The sequence below is a fragment of the Cebidichthys violaceus genome, unplaced genomic scaffold (genome assembly GCF_023349555.1).
Source record: "Cebidichthys violaceus isolate CVI_PGR_0920_01 unplaced genomic scaffold, fCebVio1.0.p SCAF_9, whole genome shotgun sequence".
In the NCBI taxonomy this organism is placed as follows: Eukaryota; Metazoa; Chordata; class Actinopteri; order Perciformes; family Stichaeidae; genus Cebidichthys; species Cebidichthys violaceus.
The window spans coordinates 190,001-212,500 of NW_027176975.1; the positions used below are offsets into that span (position 1 = coordinate 190,001).

Genomic DNA, 22,500 nt, shown 5'->3' on the forward strand with positions numbered 1-22,500 from the left:
ATAACCTGATTTGTTTAAAGTGTTTGCAAACCAAATGTTATTGTACTTCTGTTCATACAGCAGAAATCATGCGATTAATCGCGATTAAAAATTGTAATCGTTGCCCAGCACTAATATATATATATATGTATATACACATATATACATATATATATATATATATATATATATATATATATATATATATATATATATATATATATATACATATACATATACACATATATATATATATATATATATATATATATATATATATATATATATATATACATATACATATACACATATATATATATATATATATATATATATATATATATATATATATATATATATTTATATATATATATATACACATATACACATATACACACACACACACATAAATACACATACACATATATACACACACATTGCATCCTACCTGACGGGTCGATCCTACCAGGTGACCTGGAGGGGGGCCGTGTCGGAACCACGCATGCTGACTACGGGGGTTTCTCAAGGTTCAGTCCTGGGCCCTCTTCTCTTCTCGCTCTACACAACATCTCTGGGTTCTGTTATTCGCTCGCATGACTTCTCCTACCATTGTTATGCCGATGACACCCAGCTGGTCTTGTCATTTCCCCCCGGTGACACCCAAGCGGAGACGACACACCACCTCAAGCTCAACCTGGACAAAACTGAGCTACTGTTCCTCCCGGGGAAGGGTTTCCCGCACCGGGACCTGTCCATCACCATTGATGATACCGTGGTGACGCCAACTCGGACCGCGAGGAACCTGGGTGTGACCCTGGATGACCAACTGTCATTCTCCGCAAACATTTCATTCGTTACACGCTCCTGCAGATTCCTGCTCTACAACATCAGGAGGATTCGTCCCTTCCTGACTGACGAGACGGCGCAGGTTCTCATCCAGGCTCTTGTCATCTCCCGCCTGGACTACTGACACTCTCTACTCACCGGAGCCCCGGCGTCGGCCATCAGACCTCTGGAGCTTGTCCAGAAAGCCGCAACTCGCCTGGTGTTCAATCGCCCCAAGTTCTCCCACACAACTTCCTTTCTCCGTTCTCTACACTGGCTCCCTGTAAGAGCTCATCCAGTCTAAGACTCTGGTGCTAGAATACAGGGCAGTGAAAGGAACAGCTCCTTCCTATCTCCAGACCACGGTCAAGACTTACACCCCCGCCCGACCACTTCTCTCTGCTGCCTCGGGGTGATCGGTCGCCCCGTCGCTCAGAGGTCCTGGCGGCCGATCGACTCGGTCACGGCTGTTTTCTGTCCTGACCCCACAGTGGTGGAATGAACTCCTCACTGACATCAGGACAGCGGAGTCGCTGCCCATCTTTCATCAGGCTGAAAACCCACCTCTTCAGGAAGTGCTACTCTGAGCCTTCCACTCACCACTTATTGTATTCATACTAGCTTGTTGCACTTATTGTATTCGTATTACTTATAGCACTAACTGTTTCTCTTGTTTCTGTACTTTGGCTCTGAGTTATGCTCTGCTTCAGGCTCTTAGATGCTTGTTTAAAGGAAATGTACTTATGACTTCTGGTGACTAGTAGTTCTTTTGATTACCAATGTTGATGCACTTATTGTAAGTCGCTTTGGATAAAAGCGTCTGCTAAATGACTGTAATGTAATGTAATACACACATATACACATACACACATATATACACACATATATACACGTACACACATATATACACACATATATACAGGCACAGAACAAACAAGAAGAACATCTTTTTCTTACCGTCTTCAAACTCAGCATCAAAGTCCACATCCATCATCTGTCTGTCTATCTCTAACTGTCTGTCTCTCTGTCTGTCTCCCTGTATGTCTCTCAGGTCTCCAGAGGATCTACTCCCTCACCAGATCCGGTGGGTATGAGTTACGGATCGACATGTCTGACTTCGACAACGCAACAGCGTTTGCTCGTTACGGTGAATTCTCTGTTGGTCGAGACTCGGTGAACCCTGAGGAGGACGGGTACCCGCTGGAGGTGGACCAGTACTCAGGGACCGCAGGTAGGACTACTAGTACTGATACGTAGACCAGTATTCAGGGACCACAGGTAGGACTACTGATGCTGGTCTATGTAATAATAAACAGCACCACACAAGACTACCAGATATTCTTCTGTCCTCCAGGTGACTCCCTCCTGAAGCATTCTGGGATGCAGTTCACCACCAAAGACCGGGACCAGGACCAGTCAGAGAACAACTGTGCAGCCTACTACCAGGGGGCCTGGTGGTACCGTAACTGCCACACCTCCAACCTCAACGGGCAGTACCTGAGAGGAGGCCACGCCTCCTACGCTGACGGTGTAGAGTGGTCCAGCTGGACGGGCTGGCAGTACTCGCTCAGGTTCACTGAGATGAAGATACGACCCAATACTAAACCAAACCTCTGACCCTTAAACCTGACCCCTGACCCTTAAACCTGACTCCTTCTCTGACCCTAAACATTGAACCCATCATTCTGTTTGTGTGTTTTATAAAATGTGACGATTAGTTAAATAAAAGAGTTATTTATCTTGTGTTTGTTCTGATCAATAACTTTTATATTGATATAAATTAAAGATGATCAATAATCTATGAGCTCATCATGATCAAACATAGTTTAAGAACACTTTAACTTATTTAAGGTTTGTATTAACTGTTGTTCTGGAGCTGATTACATCACATCACATAAATATAAATGATTGAATGCAGTTCCGTCACTTTCAAAATAAAAAATGTAACCGATAAAATGTATTAAAAAGTGGACGGAGTTCTGAATGAGGCGAAGCGGTGCGCTACTTCCGGGTGCTGACGTGATGACGTATAAACATCGACGCTGATGACGGAGTTGGTGATGACGCTATGCAAATGAGGGGAAAACCTCCTCCTGTGATTCGCGGGAAAAGTGAAAAATGGCGGCGGTCGAAGTTTGAAGTTTAGCGCCACGAAAACAGAGACAGAGACAGACAGACAGGACAGAGACAGACAGGACAGAGACAGACAGGACGGTGGAGACACGGAGACACAGTGGAAGACAACGTGTCTGTGGCTCAGAGAACTGGAGGACAGGTGGACACACACCGGACCAGAGGACGTGAGACAGGTATTATAACCGTCTTCTGCTCGGTGTTGCTCGTGATGTTATTAACGCGGTGTAAATATATTATATATTTTATATTAAATATTATATATATATGATTGAATTACATATACAGCTTGTCTCTGCGGTAAACGGTAGCTTCATATTGGTACACACCGTTATAGTGTGTGTGTGTGTGTGTGTGTGTGTGTGTGTGTGTGTGTGTGTGTGTGTGTGTGTGTGTGTGTGTAGTTAACACGTCGGTTAAACGTGTGTCTCGCTCAGCGCATGCGTCATGTCAAAATCCCCTCTGACAGTTCAGGAATGAATCACAGCCACAACCTGTCTAACTGACAGTGTGTCAGAGAGAGGTCTGTCTGTCTCTCTGTCTGTCTCTCTGTCTGTCAGTCTCTGTCTGTCTGTCTTTTTGTCTCTCTCTCTGTCTGTCTGCCAGTCTCTCTGTCTGTCTGTCAGTCTCTCTGTCTGTCTGTTTCTCTGTCTGTCAGTCTCTCTCTGTCTGTTTCTCTGTCAGTCTGTCTGTTTGTCTGTCAGTCTCTTAGTCTCTCTGTCTGTCTGTCTGTCAGTCTGTCTCTCTGTCTGTCTGTCAAAATAGGTCACATGTTTATTTGACATCATATTTTAAAAACACACACAGTTCACTTCATGCATTTTATTTTGGTTATTATATAGTAATATTTAACATATAAGACTAAAGGATGCCCCCCCGATACCCGGTTCTGAAGGGGAACCAATAAGACGTTCGTACGGATGAGGTCCAGAGTTCTGCTGTTTAGCAGTGAGACGTCCTCGTCTCAAACGTCCTCTCTCTCTCTCTCTGCCTGTCTCTCTTTCTGCAGGATGTTTGAGGACCTGATTGAAGCCTTCTGTGGTCTAGAGCCTCAGGTAACTCAAGGGGGCGGAGCGTGTCGGAGAGGGCGGAGCCCGGTAGAGGGGGCAGAGTCCAGTCTGAGTGTTGGACAGTTCGTCCTCTGTCATTGGTCAGATGGACTCTACTACCTGGGCAAGATACAGAGGGTAAGACACATACACTATTTCCACATTGGTTGGTGTTGATCTCTGATTGGTTGGTGTAAATATCTGTGCTCTTATTGGTGGACAGGTAAGCCCCCCCCGACAGAGCTGCTTCGTCACGTTTGAGGACAACTCCAAGTTCTGGGTCCTCTGTAAGGACATCCAACATGGTGAGAGACAGACAGGTAGAGAGTGAGAGAGACATCAACGTGGTGAGAGACAGACAGGTAGAGAGAGAGACATCAACATGGTGAGAGACAGACAGGTAGAGAGAGAGACATCAACATGGTGAGAGACAGACAGGTAGAAAGTGAGAGAGACACAACATGGTGAGAAACAGACAGGTAGAGAGAGAGACATCAACATGGTGAGAGACAGACAGGTAGAGAGAGAGACATCAACATGGTGAGAGACAGACAGGTAGAGAGAGAGAGACATCAACATGGTGAGAGACAGATAGGTAGAGAGAGACATCAACATGGTGAGAGACAGACAGGTAGAGAGAGAGACATCAACATGGTGAGAGACAGACAGGTAGAGAGAGAGACATCAACATGGTGAGAGACAGACAGGTAGAGAGAGAGACATCAACATGGTGAGAGACAGACAGGTAGAGAGAGAGAGACATCAACATGGTGAGAGACAGATAGGTAGAGAGAGACATCAACATGGTGAGAGACAGACAGGTAGTGAGAGAGACATCAACATGGTGAGAGACAGACAGGTAGTGAGAGAGACATCAACATGGTGACAGACAGACAGGTAGAGAAAGAGACAGGCGTCGTCAATGTGTCTCACCATCTGCTTGTGTCCATCTGATGTCGCTCTTCACTTTGGCTGTTAATCACAATCTTCGTCCAATTACGTTGTAGCTGGAGTGCCGGGGGAGGAGCCTCGCTGCTCTGTGTGTCAGGAGGCGGAGCCAAACTCTGACAGCCAATCAAACCCAAACAACCAGATCCTCATCTGTGGGAAATGTGGCATTGGTAAGTGAGACAGGCAGTGAGAAAGGCAGCTGGTTAAACGAGTCAACTGTCCTATAGATTTATGCCCACTGATATGTGTTACAGTATATAATAGCATGTAATAACAACCCGTCTCTCTGACTCTAATAGCATGTAATAACAACCTGTCTCTCTGTCTGTAATAACAACCTGTCTCTCTGTCTGTAATAACAACCTGTCTCTCTGACTGTAATAACAACCTGTCTCTCTGACTGTAATAACAACCTGTCTCTCTGTCTGTAATAACAACCTGTCTCTCTGACTGTAATAACAACCTGTGTCTCTGACTGTAATAACAACCTGTCTCTCTGTCTGTAATAACAACCTGTCTCTCTGACTGTAATAACAACCTGTCTCTGACTGTAATAACAACCTGTCTCTGACTGTAATAACAACCTGTCTCTGTCTGTAATAACAACCTGTCTCTCTGACTGTAATAACAACCTGTGTCTCTGACTGTAATAACAACCTGTCTCTGTGTCTGTAATAACAACCTGTCTCTCTGACTGTAATAACAACCATTCTCTCTGACTGTAATCACAACTTGTCTCTGACTGTAATAACAACTTGTCTCTCTGACTGTAATAACTTGTCTCTGACTGTAATAACAACATGTCTCTCTGACTGTAATAACAACCTGTCTCTGACTGTAATAACAACCTTTCTCTCTGACTGTAATAACAACTTGTCTCTGACTGTAATAACAACATGTCTCTCTGACTGTAATAACAACCTGTCTCTGACTGTAATAACAACCTTTCTTTCTGACTGTAATAACAACTTGTCTCTGACTGTAATAACAACTTGTCTCTCTGACTGTAATAACAATCTGTCTCTGACTATCCCTTTGTCTGTCCCTCTGACTGTCCCTCTGTCTGTCTCTCTGACTGTATCTCTGTCCCTCTGTCTCTTTGACTGTCCCTCTGACTGTCTCACTGTCCCTCTCTCTGTCTCTCTGACTGTTTCTCTGACTGTCCCCAGGTTTCCACCAGCAGTGCCACCTCCCTCCTGTAGAGGGCAGCATCAGTCCCTGGTTCTGTAGACGTTGTGTCTTCGCTCTGGCTGTCCGGGTACAAACATTCAGAAGATAGGAGGTCCACAGTATAACATCTAATGACCACCTGTCTGTCTCTCTGTCTGACCACCTGTCTGTCTCTCCTCAGAAAGGAGGCGCTCTAAAGAAAGGTCCGATAGCCAAAGCTCTGTCGGCCATGAAGCAGGTCTTACTCTACGACCTGGACTCTCTGGACTGGGACTCACAGCACCGGACCAATCAGCAGCAGTGTTACTGTTACTGTGGAGGCCCCGGAGAGTAAGACCGACCAATCGAAGCCACACACGCACTCATCACTGTTACATCTCACCTGACTCACCTGTGCTGTGTCTACAGGTGGTACCTGAAGATGCTGCAGTGCTTCAGGTGTCAGCAGTGGTTCCATGAAGCCTGCACTCAGTGTCTGCAGGAGTCCATGATGTTTGGAGACAGGTGAGACAGTGTTTGATGATGTCTCACCTCTTCCTCTGGATGCAGTGAGACAGTGATTTATGCTGTCTCACCTCCTCAGGTTCTACCTCTTCCTGTGCTCGGTGTGTAATAAAGGATCTGAGTACGTCCGCCGTCTGTCCCTCCGGTGGGTGGATCTGGTTCACCTGGTTCTCTACAACCTGTCAGTCAGCAGCAAGAAGAAATACTTTGAGCTGGACGAGATCCTCACCTTAGTCTCTGCAAAGTGGGACCACTTACAGCTCGGGAAGGTACCAGACCAAACTAAACCAGACTGTGCTAATCTAAACCTGGACCAGACTAAACCAGACTGTGCTAAACTAAACCTGGACCAGACTAAACTAAACCTGGACCAGACTAAACCTGTACCAGACTGTGCTAAACTAAACCTGGACCAGACTAAACTGAATCTGGACCAGACTGAACCAGACTCCCAGGTCCTGATTCTAACCCTCCTGTTTGTTGTTTAGCTGTCTAACACTCCTCCAGCAGAGAGGGGGCAGCACCTGCTGGACGCTCTGAATAAATACAAGAGCAAGTAAGAATCCTCCTTCAACTCCGACCTTTACATCAATATATGATCAGAAGTATTAATGACTGTTTGTGTTGAGGTTTCTGTGTGGAAAGGAGATAAAGAAGAGGAAATGCATCTTCCGTCTGAGGACCAGAGTCCCTCCCAACCCCCCCTCCAAACTCCTTCCTGAGCGCACTCAGACTGACGGAGGGCAGGGCCACAAGAAAGGCAACAGGTAGTTCTTCTCGTAACCAGTGTGTAGTCCTAGAACCAGGAGGTAGTCCCGTTTGTGATCTTAAAACCAGGAGGTAGTCCAGTTTGTGATCTTAAAACCAGGAGGTAGTCCAGTTTGTGATCTTAAAACCAGGAAGTAGTCCAGTTTGTGATCTTAAAACCAGGAGGTAGTCCAGTTTGTGATCTTAAAACCAAGAAGTAGTCCAGTTTGTGATCTTAAAACCAGGAGGTAGTCCAGTTTGTGGTCTTAAAACCAAGAGGTAGTCCAGGTTCTAGTCCTAAACCAGGATGTGGTCCAGGTTCTAGCCCTAAACCAGGATGTGTGTGTCTGCAGTGCTTCAGCTGAGAGGAGGAAGAAGAAGTCCAAGTGGCTCCTAGAAGATGCGATTCCTAATGTAAGACTTTACATCTTCTTCTACTGTTTTTGTTTATTGTTGTTCATAAACAAGACTAAAGTGTGTGTGTGTGTGTGTGTGTGTGTGTGTGTGTGTGTGTGTGTGTGTGTGTGTGTGTGTGTGTGTGTGTGTCTGTAGAACCAGTCGTCCCACAGCTGGACTTCTCACCATCACATGGCGAACATCTTTGACTTCAGTCTGGATGAACTTCAGAGCCTCAAGAGGTGAGACAGAGATCAGTGATGCAGAAATCAATCAATAATCAATCAATGACATCAGCTGATGACCTCATGTTGTTCAGTGGCTCCAGTCGATCGGTCAGTATTGATCAGGACTCTACTGATGCCTCCACGTCAGGTTCTGCTACGACCAGCAGCACCTATCACTTCAGGTAACCAGCTGTTAACTAACCCGTCCTCAGCTGTTAACTAACCCATCTATCACTTCAGGTAACCAGCTGTTAACTAACCCGTCCTCAGCTGTTAACTAACCCGTCCTCAGCTGTTAACTAACCCACCTATCACTTCAGGTAACCAGCTGTTAACTAACCCGTCCTCAGCTGTTAACTAACCCACCTATCACTTCAGGTAACCAGCTGTTAACTAACCTGTCCTCAGCTGTTAACTAACCCGTTCTAAAATATAGTTATTTTGCTATAATGTAGTTGTAAGATAGGTTTTATATAGTTATTATATAGTTGTTATATAGTTATATTATAGTTCTATTACAGTTATATTATAGTTATGTTACAGTTATTATATAGTTATGTTACAGTTATTATATAGATATATTACAGTCATTATATAGTTATATTACAGTTATAATATAGTTATATTACAGTTATTATATAGTTATATTATAGTTATATTAGTTATTATATAGTTGTTATAGTTATATTAGTTATTATATACTTATATTAGTTATTATATACTTATATTATAGTTATGTTATAGTTATATTAGTTATTATATACTTATGTTATAGTTATATTAGTTATTATATAGTTATGTTATAGTTATATTAGTTATTATATAGTTATATTATAGTTATATTACAGTTATTATATAGTTATATTATAGTTTTATTACAGTTATATTATAGTTATATTACAGTTATGTTATAGTTATTATATAGTTATGTTACAGTTATTATATAGATATATTAGAGTCATTATATAGTTATATTACAGTTATAATATAGTTATATTACAGTTATTATATAGTTATATTATAGTTATATTAGTTATTATATAGTTATGTTATAGTTATATTAGTTATTATATAGTTATATTATAGTTATGGTATAGTTATATTAGTTATTATATAGTTATATTATAGTTATATTAGTTATTATATGTTATATTTTAGTTATATTAGTTATATAGTTATATTATAGTTATGTTATAGTTATATTAGTTATTATATAGTTATATTAGTTATATTATAGTTATATTACAGTTATTATATAGTTATATTAGTTATATTATAGTTATATTACAGTTATTATATAGTTATATTAGTTATATTATAGTTATATTACAGTTATTATATAGTTATATTAGTTATATTATAGTTATATTATAGTTATATTAGTTATTATATAGTTATGTTATAGTTATATTAGTTATTATATAGTTATTATATAGTTATGTTATAGTTATATTAGTTATTATATAGTTATATTATAGTTATGTTATAGTTATATTAGTTATTATATAGTTATATTAGTTATATTATAGTTATATTACAGTTATTATATAGTTATATTAGTTATATTATAGTTATATTACAGTTATTATATAGTTATATTATAGTTATATTACAGTTATTATATAGTTATATTTTAGTTATATTAGTTATTATATAGTTATTATATAGTTATGTTATAGTTATATTAGTTATTATATAGTTATATTATAGTTATGTTATAGTTATATTAGTTATATTATAGTTATTATATAGTTATATTATAGTTATTATATAGTTATGTTATAGTTATTATATTGTTATGTTTTTGTTATAATGTAGTTTTATAAAGTTATAATATAGTCATGGGGCTTAATTGTTTTCTGTGTTAGTGTACCCGTGTACTCTGTGTACCCCTGTACTCTGTGTACCCGTGTACTCTGTGCCGGTCTGGTCTACGGGAAGTCTCTGTGGACTCTGTGTATTTGAGCCGGTCTGGTCTACAGGAAGTCTCTGTGGACTCTGTGTATTTGAGCCGGTCTGGTCTACAGGAAGTCTCTGTGGACTCTGTGTATTTGAACCGGTCTGGTCTACAGGAAGTCTCTGTGGACTCTGTGTATTTGAGCCGGTCTGGTCTACAGGAAGTCTCTGTGGACTCTGTGATATCTGTACTCTGTTGTTCTCTGTTCTCAGGAGGAGAGTGGGCAGCAGGAAGAGGAAGTTGCCTAGCAACAGCTACAGTCAGTGGGCCAATCGCAGTGAGGTAGAAGAGCTCAGAGGGGAGGAGCCAGAAGCTATGAACCACCTGACCACAGACTCCTCCCACTTCCTGTCTGACGCCTCCCAGATCTCCTCTGACTCCTCCCTCCTGCACTCCTCCATCTCCTCGTATTTTGGAGCGGCGGGCCGACTGACCAATGGGGAGAGGTACCAGGTGTTGGCTCGACGTGTTACTCCTCAGGGGACGGTCCAGTACCTGCTGGAGTGGGAGGGGACGACACCTTATTAGGTTAGACGAGACGCTTTGATTCCTCCACGCTCAGAGACGTCTGCTGATTGGTCCAAACATCCTGACCAACCACCGGATCAGGTCTCCGTGTTTTTAAAAATGTTTCATTTCATCACAAATCTATTTTAATCCAGAATCAATGAACCGGATCTGACAGGAGAGGATAATCTTAACTCTGAGACATGTGTCCCCTTAAACCTCTGTGAGACGTCTGTCCCTGCTGAGTTTGGAGGAATCGCGTATCAAATAATGAAACAGTATTTAGTGAGAACAAAAAGTTTAAATAGAGCCAAAGACTGTTCACACACACACACACACACACTCAGATACAGAATTTCACACACACACACACACACTCAGACACACGCACACACACACTCAGATACAGAATCTCACACACACACACTCAGACACACACACACACACACACACTCAGATACAGACTCACACACACACACACTCAGATACAGAATCTCACACACACACACACACACACTCAGATACAGAATCTCACACACACACACACACACACTCTCACTCTCAGTAGTTGTGGTTAATGTTTCTTCTTTGACGTGTTAAACAGTCAGAGCTGCTCTGTAGCGCACAGCTGTCAAACAGCTCACTGCCTCTTCTCCTCTTCCTCATCCTTCTCATCCTGCTCTTCTTCTCCTCTTCCTCCTCCCCTTGATCCTCCTCTTCCTCCTCTTCCTATTATAATAATAATAATAATAATAATTGTTTATCGAGTCTCTGAAATATTTTCTGTCTGAATCTGATAAGATGGAGATAAGAACTACAAATCCCAGAGTTCAGTACTTCTTGTGTGTTTTCTTGCACTATTGTCACATTCTGTATCTATGCAAACATCAATGAATACATGACATCAGAGGTTAGCTCCAAGCTAACACAGCCCTTTGGTTTCAATGAGGAATGCTAACAGACATTAAAATGTCACGCTGCCACGGTAACCGTGCTCTCCTCCCATTGGCATGTTGGAAGGTTGTTTTGATCACATGACTGTATGTTTGTTCACCTCAGATGACCAATCAGCTGCCTGCTTTCTCTACAATAAAACCTTTGACCTCCTGATTCTGTCTCTGTGTGTGTGTGTGTGTGTGTGTGTGTGTGTGTGTGTGTGTGTGTGTGTGTGTGTGTTACTGTGTGTGAAGCAGTGAGAGTGAGACAGGTGATAATCTGTTAATGCAATTAGGGAGTTAAACAACACGTAACAAAACACATTAAGAGTCAGTCAGATGGTTCAGGTTGCTTTACACAGACCAGTCCTCAGACAGAAAGAGTCTACATGTCTCTGTGAGTCTACATGTCTCTGTGAGTCTACCTGTCTGAGTCTACATGTCTCTGTGGGTCTACATGTCTCTGTGAGTCTACATGTCTCTGTGAGTCTACATGTTTCTGTGAGTCTACATGTCTCTGTGAGTCTACCTGTCTGAGTCTACATGTCTCTGTGGGTCTACATGTCTCTGTGGGTCTACATGTCTCTGTGAGTCTACATGTCTCTGTGAGTCTACCTGTCTGAGTCTACATGTCTCTGTGAGTCTACATGTTTCTGTGAGTCTACATGTCTCTGTGAGTCTACCTGTCTGAGTCTACATGTCTCTGTGGGTCTACATGTCTCTGTGAGTCTACATGTCTCTGTGGGTCTACATATCTCTGTGAGTCTACATGTCTCTGGGTCTACATATCTCTGTGAGTCTACATATCTCTGTGAATCTACATGTCTCTGTGAGTCTAACCCGTAGATTACCCAGAATGCTGTTCTCTGTGCCTCAGAGGATCTGCTGCCATGGAGGAGCTGGTGAACAACCTGTCCAGGTGTCAACACATGAGCTGGATGAAGGTGATTGGTGAGTGGATGATTGACAGCTGGATCACAGGTGTTCAGACGGACCCCATGTTGTCTCCACCAGAGACACAAAATACTACAAATACTATATATATATATATATATATATATATATATATAAATACTCTTCTCTTTGGTTGATGACGTTTTGATATGTTTATCTGTTCTCTACCTGTTCTCTACCTGTTCTCTACCTGTTCTTTATCTGTTCTCTACCTGTTCTTTATCTGTTCTTTATCTGTTCTCTACCTGTTCTTTATCTGTTCACTACATGTTCTCTACCTGTTCTTTATCTGTTCTTTATCTGTTCTCTATCTGTTCTTTACCTGTTCTCTACCTGTTCTCTACCTGTTATTTATCTGTTCTCTACCTGTTCTTTACCTGTTTTCTATCTGTTCTTTACCTGTTCTCTATCTGTTCTTTACCTGTTCTCTACCTGTTCTCTACCTGTTATTTATCTGTTCTCTACCTGTTCTCTACCTGTTCTTTATCTGTTCTCTACCTGTTCTTTATCTGTTCTCTACCTGTTCTCTACCTGTTCTTTATCTGTTCTCTACCTGTTCTTTATCTGTTCTCTATCTGTTCTTTACCTGTTCTCTACCTGTTCTTTACCTGTTTTCTACCTGTTCTTTACCTGTTCTCTATCTGTTCTTTACCTGTTCTCTACCTGTTCTCTATCTGTTCTTTATCTGTTCTCTACCTGTTCCCTATCTGTTCTTTATCTGTTATCTACCTGTTCTTTATCTGTTATCTACCTGTTCTTTATCTGTTCTCTACCTGTTCTCTATCTGTTCTCTACCTGTTCTCTATCTGTTCTTTACCTGTTCTCTACCTGTTCTCTACCTATTCTTTATCTGTTCTCTACCTGTTCTTTATCTGTTCTCTACCTGTTCTCTACCTGTTCTTTATCTGTTCTCTACCTGTTCTTTATCTGTTCTCTATCTGTTCTTTACCTGTTCTCTACCTGTTCTTTACCTGTTTTCTACCTGTTCTTTACCTGTTCTCTATCTGTTCTTTACCTGTTCTCTACCTGTTCTCTATCTGTTCTTTATCTGTTCTCTACCTGTTCCCTATCTGTTCTTTATCTGTTATCTACCTGTTCTTTATCTGTTCTCTACCTGTTCTCTATCTGTTCCCTATCTGTTCTTTATCTGTTATCTACCTGTTCTTTATCTGTTCTCTACCTGTTCTCTATCTGTTCTCTACCTGTTCTCTACCTGTTCTTTACCTGTTCTTTACCTGTTCTCTACCTGTTCTTTACCTGTTCTTTATCTGTTCTCTATCTGTTCTCTACCTGTTCTCTACCTGTTCTTTACCTGTTCTTTATCTGTTCTCTATCTGTTTTCTACCTGTTCCCTATCTGTTCTTTATCTGTTCTTTATCTGTTATCTACCTGTTCTCTATCTGTTCTCCATCTGTTCTGTATCTGCTCTCTACCTGTTCTATACCTGTTCTCTATCTGTTCTCTATCTGTTCTTTGTCTGTTCTCTATCTGTTCTCTATCTGTTCTCTACCTGTTCTCTACCTGTTCTCTATCTGTTCTTTATCTGTTCTCTACCTGTTCTCTACCTGTTCTCTATCTGTTTTTTCCCTGTTCTTTATCTATTCTCTATCTGTTCTCTACATGTTCTTTATCTATTCTCTATCTGTTCTCTACCTGTTCTCTATCTGTTCTCTATCTGTTCTCTACCTGTTCTCTACCTGTTCTTTATCTGTTCTCTATCTGTTCTCTCCCTGTTCTTTATCTGTTCTATCTGTTTTCTACCTGTTCTTTACATGTTCTCTATCTGTTCTCTACATGTTCTCTATCTGTTCTCTACCTGTTCTACCTGTTTCATACCTGTTCTCTACCTGTTCTTTACATGTTCTCCACCTTTTATACCTGTTCTCTACCTGTTCTCTACTTGTGCTACTGCACATTTATCCACATTACTAATATAATTCATTATAATAATAAACGTTTTTTTGTGTGAACTGAAATGTAAAATGAAATTCATAATTCTGAGGTCTTCTGGTGGTAGTACAACCTTTACATCTGTTAGTAGTACTGCTACTGCTATGGAATATAATGATGTGATGATGTCACAGAGTTGAAAAGCGCCTCCATCAATTGGCTGTCGTGTGGTCGGAAGGTAGAGCCGGACATCTGGAGTCGAATGTTCTGCATCCTGTCTGGTTCTCAGTTACTGATGCTGAGCAACCTGGAGGTACAAACCCAAACACATCTTCATCATGTTTAATAACAATATGGTGTAAACGTCATGTTGAATAACAATATGGTGTTTAATAAACTAAACTTCATGTTGAATAACAATATGGTGTTTAATAAGCTAAACATGTTGAATAACAATATGGTGTTTAATAAACTAAACTTCATGTTGAATAACAATATGGTGTTTAATAAACTAAACATGTTGAATAACAATATGGTGTTTAATAAACTAAACTTCATGTTGAATAACAATATGGTGTTTAATAAACTAAACATGTTGAATAACAATATGGTGTTTAATAAACTAAACTTCATGTTTAATAACAATATGGTGTTTAATAAACTAAACATGTTGAATAACAATATGGTGTTTAATAAACTAAACATGTTGAATAACAATATGGTGTTTAATAAACTAAACTTCATGTTTAATAACAATATGGTGTTTAATAAACTAAACTTCATGTTTAATAACAATATGGTGTTTAATAAGCTAAACATGTTGAATAACAATATGGTGTTTAATAAACTAAACTTCATGTTTAATAGCAATATGGTGTTTAATAGGGGTGGGAATCACCAGGGGTCCCACGATACGATATTATCACGATACTTAGGTCACGATACGATATTATCACGATACTTAGGTCACGATACGCTATTATCACGATACGATATTGTCACGATACTTAGGTCACGATACGCTATTATCACGATACTTAGATCACGATACGATATTATCACGATACTTAGGTCACGATACGATATTATCACGATACTTAGGTCACGATACGATATTATCACGATACTTAGGTCACGATACGATATTATCACGATACTTAGGTCACGATACGATATTATCACGATACTTAGGTCACGATACGCTATTATCACGATACTTAGGTCACGATACGCTATTATCACGATACGTGGGACACGATACGATATTATCACGATACTTAGGTCACGATACGCTATTATCACAATACTTAGGTCACGATACGCTATTATCACGATACTTAGGTCACGATACGCTATTATCACAATACTTAGGTCACGATACGCTATTATCACGATACTTAGGTCACGATACGCTATTATCACGATACTTAGGTCATGATACGATATTATCAGAGCCAGTTATGCGCCGCTCTCTCCCCATAAGCCTGGCTACTGTTGGCAGATTTAACACCCGTTGTGAGGCCAGATTGAGCATGTGAGCGAAACACTTCACATGCAGGTATCCCGCTAACTGAATGGCAACGCCCATGTTAGAAGCGTTGTCGGTTACAACCACCAGGTTTTTGTCGGCAATCCCCCATTCTTGTGCTGCATTTTGCAGGAGGTCTGCAATGTTTGCCCCGGTGTGACTTACGTGTACTAGTTTGGAGAACGAGAGACAGCAGTCGCCAGTCCTCCTGTGAGATATTGTGCTGTTACAGTCACATAGGAATCCAATGCGCTTGACATCAACGCATCGCAAGTTAATGCAACTCTTTCTGCTGCACTCAAAGATTCCTCAACTTTAAGCTTCACTTCTCTGTAGAGCAGGGGTCGGGAACCTTTTTGACTGGGAGAGCCATAAAGGCCAAATATTTCGAAATATATTTCATTGAGAGCCATATAGTATTTTTAACGTATAATAAATTAAATATGTCTTACTTTTAATGCGACTTCTGGTGCTGCATGGTTTTGCTGATGGCCTTGTAGTCTGGTTCATGCGTGGTGAGGTTTTCCATTCCTTACTATTGCCCAAGCACCCGCAAAGCTAGCGGAATTCCCGTCACCTTGCCTGGTCCACACACGCAGTTGCTGCTGACTCGTCTGCACTCTCCGCTGTAGCTCCTCGCATGCCCTTTTCCTGCTGTCCCCCGCTGGATATTTCGATGCAAATGAAGCATGGTGCGTATCGAAGTGCCGCTTTATATTTGACCGTTTCATCGATGCAATTTTATCATTGCATATTAGACATACCGCAGATCCTGCTCTGTCCACAAATGCAAATTCCTCTGTCCACGCAGCCTGGAATGCACGGTAATCATCGTCTTTTTTTCTTTTCGCCATCTTTTCCGTTACAAGGGTTGAAGCGGATAAACTAGTTGGCTATCTGATAAAATAGATTTCTTCACCTTTACAATGACCCGGACATGCTCGCGAGCCATTGGTTCCCTACCCGACCCACGGGTGACCCGTGACCCGTGAAATTTATCTTCAAAACTAATTTCTGTTTACTTTAAAATGACACAGTATTATTAAGAAATATCACAAGTATTTTAAAATCAGTTCCAAACTGATTTTTTTTTTTCAACTCAAAATTGTCTGGGAGCCATATGCCGTCACCGGAAGAGCCATATATGGCTCGCGAGCCATAGGTTCTCGACCGCTGCTGTAGAGCTTGGGCACGGCTGTGTCGGTGAACAAACGTCGCGATGGAGTCATAAAATCGCATGTGTCATATCCATGTACTTCTTCCCTTCCTTGTTAAAAAATGTAAAATAAGTCCAGACGTTTCATTTAAACGTGGACGGCGCATTTCTGATTTCTTTGTTTGTTTTGACCAACTTCCTAACAACCACGCTGACCCGGGACCTCTGCTGACCTCACCAGAGAACAACTCAGCACCATCTAGTGGACTGAAAAAGCAATTTTATTATTCTAGTACAAAAAAGTTTATAGTTTATATAATAAAAGATCAATACTTGGCTTCTGTGTATCGATACAATATTGCCACGCAAAATATCTTTCTTCTTCCTCCTCTTCTTCAGGTTCATCCTCTTCTTCTTCCTCCTCTTCTTCAGGTTCATCCTCTTCTTCTTCCTCCTCTTCTTCAGGTTCATCCTCTTCTTCTAACAGAGACGGCAGACGTTGGTACCGTCTGGTTGCTGAGATATTCTCTCCATGTGACCTCAGCACCTCCTGGCCCCGCCCACAAAGGTAAGGAGGACGCCAGGCGCCTAAAAACAGCTGCAGAAGAAGAAGACAGACAGACAGACAGACAGACAGACAGTTACAGACAGACAGACAGACAGACAGATAGATGATGGATGTGGACTTTGATGATGAGTTTGAAGACGGTAAGAAAAAGATGTTCTTTTTTTGTGTGTGTGTATGTGTGTGTGTGTGTGTGTGTGTGTGTGTGTTTAGTGTGTGTGTGTGTGTGTGTGTGTGTGTGTGTGTGTGTGTGTGTGTGTGTGTGTGTGTGTAGCAGGGATTATCTGGTCTTAATCTTAATCTTGACGATGATGTCACAATAATAATCTCATAATTTTATATCTGAGGTCAGTTACCATGGCAATGCTGGTGAGTTAACTTTAAAAACCTTTAAAAATAATATCAGACTCTCTTGTGATTGGTCCGTTTGACATCAGTGAGCAAAACGTCACAGAAAAGTAAAAACAATTCATTTTAAAAAGAACCACAAACACATTAATTTTAATTTTAATTTTAATTAAATTTGTATTAATAGGACAACATCGGGCCGGCAAAGGGTTTTTATTCTTTTTATTCAGATTTTTATTTTAGTACATTGGGTGCATTTTTAGGGTACTTGTCATCCTCTAAAAATTCACCAGATTCGGCACACTTGTCAGGTCTGGTGAAAATAGCCATCTGATATAGGTTGCATATTTGTGTTTTAAAAAATGTCTCTCTAGCGCCCCCTAGAAGTTGGACCGGCGACGCCCCTCTGGCAGTATGTCCAATTGACTTGAAATTCGACACACATGTCCAGCTACAAAAAAGCCTCTCAGACCCTTAAGCTCCGCCTTCCGAAATTTTCCGCTAGCTTGAATTTTGTGAAAAACTAATTTTTGCGAACACGCCTGATCCGATTGCTACCAAATTTGCTGTGGAGGGAATTTGTCAGATCCACTTAAAATTTTGTCAGTACAATATTAGCACCGATATCAAAATCTTTACGTTTGGTTGAATGGCTTAGCTGTAGCGGGCGGCTACTTTACGTGATTCCCCATAATAAAAGCTGATGTAACTCAGCTGGACTTGTTCCAAACTTCCCATGCTTGATAACTCATAGCCTGAGGATGTCTACAAGCTCATTTTCACTAATACTCACAGTGTTCTGTAGCGCCACACTGCAGATACAGGAAGCGATGGACTCTTTGCAAAGCGTAATTTCCAGCATCAGGCGGTCCACGCTCTCGACGTGCGGGAGGATGCGAGGGCCCATTAATCGCTGCTCGCTGCTTTAATTATTGTTGTTATTGTTACTATTAATAATAATATTATGTGTATCAGTAACGAGGACTCCTTAAGATGAAGAAGATTAAATTAAATGTGTTAATATGAGTTTATTGTCTCATTGAGGACTACAGAGACCATGATGCACTCTGTCTGTTCCAGATGTTCCTGAGAGAGGAGTCCGTCGACTGAGCAGTAGCTCCACTGTGGACACGCCCACTAACAGAGTGACGGTGAACACACACACACACACAAAGACATTAAACACACACACATTAAACACACACACACGCATTAAACACACACACACACATTAAACACACACACACACACACACACACACATCCTCCATGCTGCCATCAGCCTGATGTTTCTATGGTAACAGGAGTAGATCAGCTGACTGGCTCCACCTGAAACATCCACTGATGACGTCATCTACTTCACCCCAAAGTCTTAATAATATATAATAATAACAATAGTGATAATAATGTATAATAATAACAATAGTGATAGTATATAATAATAACAATAGCGATAATAATATATAATAACAATAGTGATAATAGTATATAATAACAATAGTGATAATAATATATAATAATAATAATAATAATAACAATAGTGATCATAGTATATAATAATAACAGTGATGATAATGTATAATAATAACAATAGTGGTAGTATATAATAATAACAATAGTGATAGTATATAATAATAACAATAGTGATAATAATATATAATAATAATAACAATAGTGATAATAATGTATAATAATAATAACAACAATAGTGATAATAATGTATAATAATAATAACAACAATAGTGATAATAATATATAATAATAATAACAATAGTGATAATAATATATAATAACAATAGTGATAATAGTATATAATAATAACAACAATGATAATAATATATAACAATAGTATATAATAATAACAATAGTGATGATAATAATATATAATAACAATAGTGATAATAGTATATAATAACAATAGTGATAATAATATATAATAATAACAACAGTGATAATAATATATAATAATAACAACAGTGATAATAATATATAATAATAATAACAATAGTGATCATAGTATATAATAATAACTACAGTGATGATAATGTATAAGAATAACAATAGTAATAATAATATATAATAACAACAACAGTGATAACAATATATAATAATAACAACAGTGATAATATATAATAATATTTAATAATACAAATAGTGATAATATAATGTAATAATAGTAATAGTGGTAATAACATATAATAATACAAATAGTAATACTATATAACAATACAAATAGTGTTAATTAGATCTTATTCAAATAATAATAATAATAGTGGTAATAATATACAATAATAAAAACAGTGATAATAATATGTAATAAAAGAACATTGATAATAATATATAGTAATAATAATATGGTTAATAATATATAGTGCTACCCTGAGCCTTCCACTTAGCACTTCCACTTAGCACTTATTGTATTCATACTAGCTTGTTGCACTTATTGTATTGGTATTACTTATAGCACTAACTGTTTCTCTTGTTTCTGTTCTTTGGCTCTGAGTTATGCTCTGCTTCATGCTCTTAGATGCTTGTTTAAAGGAAATGTACTTATGACTTCTGGTGACTAGTAGTTCTTTTGATTACCAATGTTGATGCACTTATTGTAAGTCGCTTTGGATAAAAGCGTCTGCTAAATGACTGTAATGTAATGTAATGTAATAATAAAATAGTGATAATAATATATAATAAAAATAGTGATAATATTATTTATAATAATAATAATATATAATAATAATAAGTGATGATGATGTTTGTGCTTCACATATAATGTGACTCTGGATCGGATGTGAGGTTGTTTACTTTGAAGCTGCATCAGACATTTTTCTGTATTGATATTTGATGACGTCATCATCCATTAAAAGTGTGTTTATGACATCATAAGACACTTCATGATGACCTCTTCCTCCTCCTCTTCCTCAGGGTTTCCTCTCCCGGAGGTTGAAGCAGTCTCTCCGGAGGACTCGCTCTCAGCCCAAACTGAGTCGCTCCAGCAGTGTGAAGACGGACCTGCTGAACGCCGCCGACACCAGGTGAGCCAATACCATGAGCGCTGACCACCCGGTGCCGGTTTACTACCGAGATCAGGCTGTTCTAGGCGGGTACCGTGAGCGCTGAGACCCCGGTGCCAGTTTACTGACGGTCCCGCTAGCAACACCTCACATCTCCAAAATCATCGGAGCAGTTTTTTAAGTCGGCTGAATCTTGACAAACCGACCACAGATTTGATGCTTCAACTAACTTTTTGCCTAAAACATCTTAAAATTACTTTCCGTGACTTAACAACAGTAGTATTTTGAAAGTTCCAACTTGGCTGTCCCAAGTACACACAAGTCACCTCCGATGCATCCCCAGTAAAATGGGCGGAGCAAGTAACATCCGGGCACTTGGACCGTGCTTGGCTCGATGCAGACTTTTGAATTGGAATAGTACTTGGGCTGAGACTGATAACATTTCACAAGTCCACGAGAACACAAGTACAGACAAGAACACAAGTCCACAAGAACACAAGTAGAGCTAGACTTAGACAGCTAAGGTTGCATGAGGAACATTCATTTATGAGTGGGGACAAAGACGTGTTTAAAGAGTCAAAATACAGGTTTAGTAAGGCGGTGAGAGACGCTAAATGACTGCACTCTGAGAAACTGCAACACCAGCTCTCAGCAAGTCACTCTGCTTCTGTCTGGAGAGGTCTCAGACAAATAAACTACAAACCTAAAAATCCCCACTCCATGAACGACCTACGCCTGGCAGACGAGCTGAACGACTTCTACTGTCGCTTTGATGGACAATGGGACAGTCCTGAACCCATCCACCACCTCTAGACCACCATGACCCATCTACCATGACCCATCTACCGTGATCCATCCACCGTGACCCATCCACCGTGACCCATCCACCGTGACCCATCCACCGTGATCCATCCACCGTGACCCATCCACCGTGACCCATCCACCGTGACCCATCCACCGTGACCCATCCACCGTGATCCATCTACCGTGACCCATCTACCGTGACCCATCCACCGTGACCCATCCACCGTGACCCATCCACCGTGATCCATCTACCGTGATCCATCTATCGTGACCCATCCACCATGACCCATCCACCATGACCCATCCACCATGATCCATTTACCATGACCCATCCACCATGACCCATCCACCATGACCCATCCATCATGACCCATCCACCATGACCCATCCACCATGACCCATCCACCATGACCCATCTACCATGACCCATCCACCATGACCCATCCACCATGATCCATCCACCATGACCCATCTACCATGACCCATCCACCATGACCCATCCACCATGATCCATCTATCATGACCCATCCACCATGACCCATCTACCATGACCCATCCACCATGACGCATCGACATTACATTACATTAGTCATTTAGCAGACGCTTTTATCCAAAGCGACTTACAATAAGTGCATCAACATTGGTAATCAAAAGAACTACTAGTCACCAGAAGTCATAAGTACATTTGCTTTTCCAAACAAGCATCTAAGAGCATGAAGCAGAGCATAACTCAGAGCCAAAGTACAGAAACAAGAGAAACAGTTAGTGCTATAAGTAATACGAATACAATAAGTGCAACAAGCTAGTATGAAAACAATAAGTGCTAAGTGGAAGGCTCAGGGTAGCACTTCCTGAAGAGGTGGGT

The 22,500-nt window shown here is 40.3% G+C and overlaps 2 protein-coding genes across 3 annotated transcripts in view; both read left to right on the forward strand.

Moving 5' to 3' along the window:
* The window catches only part of LOC137867071 (fibrinogen C domain-containing protein 1-like), a 10,851-nt gene extending 8,341 nt beyond the window's left edge, over nt 1-2,510 (forward strand). For both annotated transcript variants that reach the window (XM_068703493.1, XM_068703494.1), the window contains 2 exons: nt 1,856-2,035; nt 2,159-2,510. In XM_068703493.1, coding sequence (XP_068559594.1) covers nt 1,856-2,035; nt 2,159-2,421 — 443 coding nt within the window. In that variant the 3' untranslated portion in view covers nt 2,422-2,510. The remainder of the gene's footprint in view (nt 1-1,855; nt 2,036-2,158) is intronic.
* A 411-nt stretch (nt 2,511-2,921) lies between these two features.
* Nucleotides 2,922-11,555, forward strand: phf19 (PHD finger protein 19). Its single transcript, XM_068703408.1, has 14 exons — nt 2,922-3,113; nt 3,947-4,124; nt 4,210-4,291; nt 4,994-5,107; nt 6,107-6,195; nt 6,289-6,437; nt 6,516-6,611; nt 6,691-6,880; nt 7,100-7,167; nt 7,241-7,378; nt 7,712-7,772; nt 7,911-7,996; nt 8,074-8,163; nt 10,151-11,555. The coding sequence occupies exons 2-14, from the start codon at nt 3,948-3,950 to the stop codon at nt 10,464-10,466; spliced, it is 1,656 nt and encodes a 551-aa protein (XP_068559509.1). The 5' UTR covers nt 2,922-3,113; nt 3,947; the 3' UTR covers nt 10,467-11,555.
* Nucleotides 11,556-22,500: the final 10,945 nt, after the last annotated feature.

Coding starts and splice junctions, on each gene's coding strand:
- phf19 (XM_068703408.1), top strand. CDS start 3,948: ATGTTTGAGGACCTGATTGAAGCCTTCTGTGGTCTAGAGCCTCAGGTA. Junction 5,108..6,106: donor CTGTGGGAAATGTGGCATTG/GTAAGTGAGACA, acceptor GACTGTCCCCAG/GTTTCCACCAGCAGTGCCAC. Junction 6,612..6,690: donor TCCATGATGTTTGGAGACAG/GTGAGACAGTGT, acceptor TCACCTCCTCAG/GTTCTACCTCTTCCTGTGCT.